Source organism: Hydra vulgaris, chromosome 12 (assembly GCF_038396675.1).
Source record: "Hydra vulgaris chromosome 12, alternate assembly HydraT2T_AEP".
In the NCBI taxonomy this organism is placed as follows: domain Eukaryota; kingdom Metazoa; phylum Cnidaria; class Hydrozoa; order Anthoathecata; family Hydridae; genus Hydra; species Hydra vulgaris.
The window spans coordinates 61,577,501-61,582,500 of record NC_088931.1 but is presented as its reverse complement, the minus strand read 5'-3'; the positions used below and the strand labels follow the sequence as shown (position 1 = coordinate 61,582,500).

At 28.0% G+C, this 5,000-nt stretch overlaps 1 protein-coding gene across 2 annotated transcripts in view; it reads left to right on the top strand.

The window, feature by feature from the left end:
• Window positions 1-5,000, top strand: part of LOC100200715 (uncharacterized) — a 43,543-nt gene that overhangs the window by 21,181 nt on the left and 17,362 nt on the right. For both annotated transcript variants that reach the window (XM_065813986.1, XM_065813985.1), the window contains exons 3-5: window positions 54-704; window positions 811-1,420; window positions 1,620-1,654. In XM_065813986.1, coding sequence (XP_065670058.1) covers window positions 54-704; window positions 811-1,420; window positions 1,620-1,654 — 1,296 coding nt within the window. The remainder of the gene's footprint in view (window positions 1-53; window positions 705-810; window positions 1,421-1,619; window positions 1,655-5,000) is intronic.

The following is a 5,000-nucleotide window of genomic DNA, read 5'->3' as shown; positions in this document are numbered from 1 at the left end:
CATATGTTAATAAATTAATTGACATAAATTAGTTAGTTGCTTAAATATTTTAGGAGGAAACATACGAATTTACAAAACACTGTTTCTCAAAGAAGCATGAGGAGGAACCATATGAATTTTCAAAATATTGTTTAACAAAGAAGCGTCCATATTCAATATTTAATTGTGATTTTGACAATAAGTATAAGATCTGCTTTTCTTCAACAGAATCTCCTCCGTTTAAAAAAAGGTGTTATGAAAATGGACAATGTTTGCCAGATTTCACATGGAACTCATTTGAAGATTTGTTTGCTTACCTAAAGTACAGAGTTTTTTCTTTTGCTGTAAATAAATGTCATATGATAAACATGAAGAACATCGAACCAGAGAAAAAGAAAGATATCACAAAAACAAATATAAATACAGAACTATTTTTTGAATTATGTACATCATCAAATAATCAACAAGTAAATAACATTAATAAATATAAGACAGTTGCTGATAAAAATGATTGCATCATAAATAATGAAGTAATTGACACATCAACAAATGAAACACAATTTTCATTAAACAAATTTAAGGAACAATTTTCACCAGAAGTGGATTTGTTTGGTTGCCAAATAAAAATGGGTTTGTCAACATTTGTCTCACCTAAATCCATTTACTCACCTGAATTGTGTAGAATGGAAGATGCTGTTAATAAAGAAAGTGTGCATACTCAAGAGGTATCTTAAACATATTTTATAATTTTTTATTATATATTATTTAATTTCTTATTAAACCATTTTTAGTAGTGTATATAATAACTTGAAAAACTCATCCTAATTTTAGGTTAATAATCAGTTGAAATTATTAAACAGTTCAAAACTTTTTGAAAGCCATCAACTAACTTCACATTTTAAATCAACTAATAAGCAATCTTCAAATAATATTTTAAAGTTAAAAAGTTGGGTTTGTTCTCCTGTAAAAGATGAAAAAGATTCTCCATTGCTTATTTCAAATGACTTTCAGATCCCTGATGATATACACAATGAAAATCTTCATGTTGTTCCAGATGAAAACTTAGCTTTGGATCAAAATGATAAACCTTTGGAAACCTCGGAATCTCTCTATCCAAATCAAAATCACTTTGATTATGAGAAGTTTAGTTTATTAAATGACAAAAAAGTCTCTATATCATCAAACTCTCTACTTTTATCATTGCAAGAAAGGCCATTGCCTTTTAACATAAGTGAAAGATCTGTTTCTAAGAAGACTATTGACTACATAATATCTGACCTTATGTCAACTCAAGGACCATCTAACATGGACCTTGAGTTACAAAGACCATCAATAGACTCTAGTTTCAACAACTCAGTAAAACGAAAGATAAGTTTTGATCAACTAGAAAATTCAGTTGTCCCTAATATTGAAGATATTCAGATCAAATGTTTTTCAAAGGGTATGTAGTTAAGTTTTTGTGTATATTTAGTTTTGTAACTTAAAAATCATTGTGTCATCTCATTAAATTGAAAATTATGTTTGATCAATTAGAAAATTCAGTTGTGATTGAAGAAAAAAAGTTGAAAAGCTTTTTATCTTGTGAATTTTTTGTGTGCGTACTACTGATTTTGAAATTTTTTAAACGATGTCTTTTTTAGGAAACATTCTCAAAAAAGTTAAAGATTCTCAAGAAGTAAGTTTTTCAATGTAGTTGTTTCAATTAATATATTGATGTAAAAATGTGTTGTGAACTTACAATGTTTTGAGTTGACAAATATTAATGTTGTCATCATCATCATTATTGTCTTCATCATCATCATCATCATCATAAGAATGAACGAATGAAATAACTATGAATGCGTGTTTAGGTAATAACTCTGATGTCATACTGAAATAGCCTGCTGCTGGGGGCTTCAGTACATACATTGACTATCTTAAAGCCTGCTGCTGTAAAGGTTTGACATGGGGCAGCAATCTTTTCTTTTATTCTTCTTTTTTTTTTTTCCTTCCTAAAAATGCTGTATAAATTAATTTAGCAAAAATAGGGTAACAATTTGTTACATAAATATGCTACAATATAAGGATATATATATATATATATATTATATATATATATATATATATATATATATATATATATATATATATAGTAGCGTCCTAAAGTTTAAGGACTGTCACTTATTTTGCGATAAATTTTGAATAATGCATTCAATATTCTTGAAGTTTTTACTGAATATAGCTAATAATATTATTTATATGAAAATAAAAACATTTTTTCAAAATAACGTTTAATTAAGTAATCAAAGAAAGATAATTGTTTTTCTGCGGGGTTCAAAATTTAATGACACTTATAATTTTATAAATGGGGGCAATAATTTGTTTACGTTTTGTGCAATATTTTAATTAATTTTTGTTGTGCAAATGCAAGTTTATCTTTGTTAATCTTTCTTAATTTAAAATAGGAAAAGGAAATAAAATTAGTTCTCTTGTAAAAAAATTAATCTTAAAATCAGTTGAATCAAAAATTTCTTATTGTCAAATTGCAAATCAATTTAATGTTTCCAAGACTGCAGTAGGACAACTTGTTCAATAATGTAAAGCTCAAGGAACAAACATGTACAGCATGCAAAAAGGTCAACCTAAAATTATTAATGAAAAAGAGAAAAAATTACTGGTAAGAATGTCAAAAGAAGATCTATAAAAATCTGCTGCGGCCTTAAATACTGAAATGATGAAGTTTTATGTTGACCACCAAAAGTTGTCTTCACAAGGTTTCTTTGTTTGGCAGAAAAGCAGTGAAGAAACCATTTGTTTCTGTAAAGCTCAAGTTAAGTTTGCAAAAAAAAACACTTTATTTTAAATCAAATCAGTGGGCAAAAGTTCTTTGATGTGATGAATCTATGTTCATACTATTTGGATCGGATGGAATTAAGTATGTTTGATGTCCTGCAGGTGAGCCATTCAATCCTAAGAACCAACTTCCAACTGTTAAGCATGGTGGTGGCATTATTATGTTTTGGGGTTGCTTAAACTGTAATTGTATTGAACCTATTCTGTGTTTTGAAGGAATTGAGGATCAGCATGTGTATAAGAAAATCATCAATGATAAAATGCCACCAGGATTGATATTTTAACAAGACAATGATCCAAAACATACACAAGTGACCATCGCAAAGTCCTGATCTCAATCCAATTGAGCATTAATAGGAACACCTAGATTGTCAATTAAGAGGACGAAAACCAATGTATACAAATGATTTGTTTGCTTTATTTAAATCAAAATGGTAGAAATCCATTCTAAATCAAAAGATTTCATTAGATGTTATAGTTAAACTAGTAGACTCAATGTTATGTTGTTGCCAGGCTGTTATTGACTCTATAGGTTATCCAATAAAGTACTGACTTTATGAAATCAAGTTTAATTTTTTAAAACCATATATGTTAATTTTAAGTAATAAAACTAGAAGCGTCCTTAAACCTTTAAACCGCAGAGAAACCATTATCTTTTTTTAACTACATAACTAAATGTTAATTTGAAAAAATATTTTTATTTTCAGATAAACAATATTAACTATACTCAGTAACAATTTTAAGAATATTGAATGCGTTGTTCAAAATTTATACTGTCTTCAAACTTAATGACGTTATTGTATGTATATACATACTATATATATATATATATATATATATATATATATATATATATATATATATATATACACACATATATGTATATATATAGTATGTATATATATGTATGTATGTATGTATATATATATGTATGTATATATATATATATGCGGGTCGAAATAAGTGTCGAACATTGCCCCACCCCACCCTCCCCGGACTGTTTATAAGACCTGATTTATGGGGGTAACCAACCATTGTTCATTTTTACTGAAAAAATGTATGTATATATTTATGTATGTATGCATATATATATGTGTGTGTTAGGGTGGTGGTAAAAACAACTTTTTTTGAAAATGTCAGCTGACAACCCCTAAATGTGTTTTATATAATAAAATAATACTGGATTTAAAAAATTTTTGAATAAAAAATATTTTTACGGGTGCCACAAGGCACATTATACATCTTATACATCAAACAGGTCCCTAATAATATAAAAAAAAAAGTTTTTCAAAAGTATGTCATGTTGGGTCTCAAATGATGCAAAAATATATAAATATTTCAAAAATATGAATCAATTTATAATTAAATTTTTATTTTAGATTTTAGTAAACAAAAAGTTACGTTTTTTAACTAAAAATGAAAAATAGGGAATTTAACAAGATTTTTTGATTATAATTTTTTTTTATCTATGTTTTTTTATAAAATGAATATTATTTTTGAAATTTGTATATGATTTTGCTTCGTTTGAGACCCAACATGACATACTTTTGAAAAACTTTTTTTTTATATTATTAGGGACCTGTTTGATGTATTAGGGCCTTGTGGCACCCGTAAAAATATTTTTTATTCAAAAATTTTTTAAATCCAGTATTATTTTATTATATATTTTATATTTTATTATATGTCTTGTTTCTGATCCTAGTCAGTGCTCAGTTTCTCCACATTCACCCTTAGGTGCTTCTGATCACAGTTTGATCTCTTTAAAACTAATATCTCATTCTTCTTCATCACCTGAATACCCTTATTATCGAACCTCTTACAACTACAGTAAAGCTGACTGGGATTCTTTCCGTGATTTTCTTCGTGATGGCCCTTGGGTAGAAATCTTTCAACTTCCTGTCGACAAATGTGCTTCTTACATAACTTCGTGGATTCAGGCTGGCATGGAATCTTTTATTCCCTCTCGACGATTCCAGGTCAAGCCTCACTCTCCTCCATGGTTTTCCTCACACTGTGCTGCTGCGATTGCCAATCGAAACCATTACTTCCATATTTATCAGCAAAACAATTCTCCAGAAAACAGATGTCTGTTTATTACTGCTAGAAACAACTGTAAAAAGGTTTTGTCTAACGCCAAAACCCGCTATTCTCAGGTCATGAAATCTCGTATCTCATCTCAAAAATTAGGC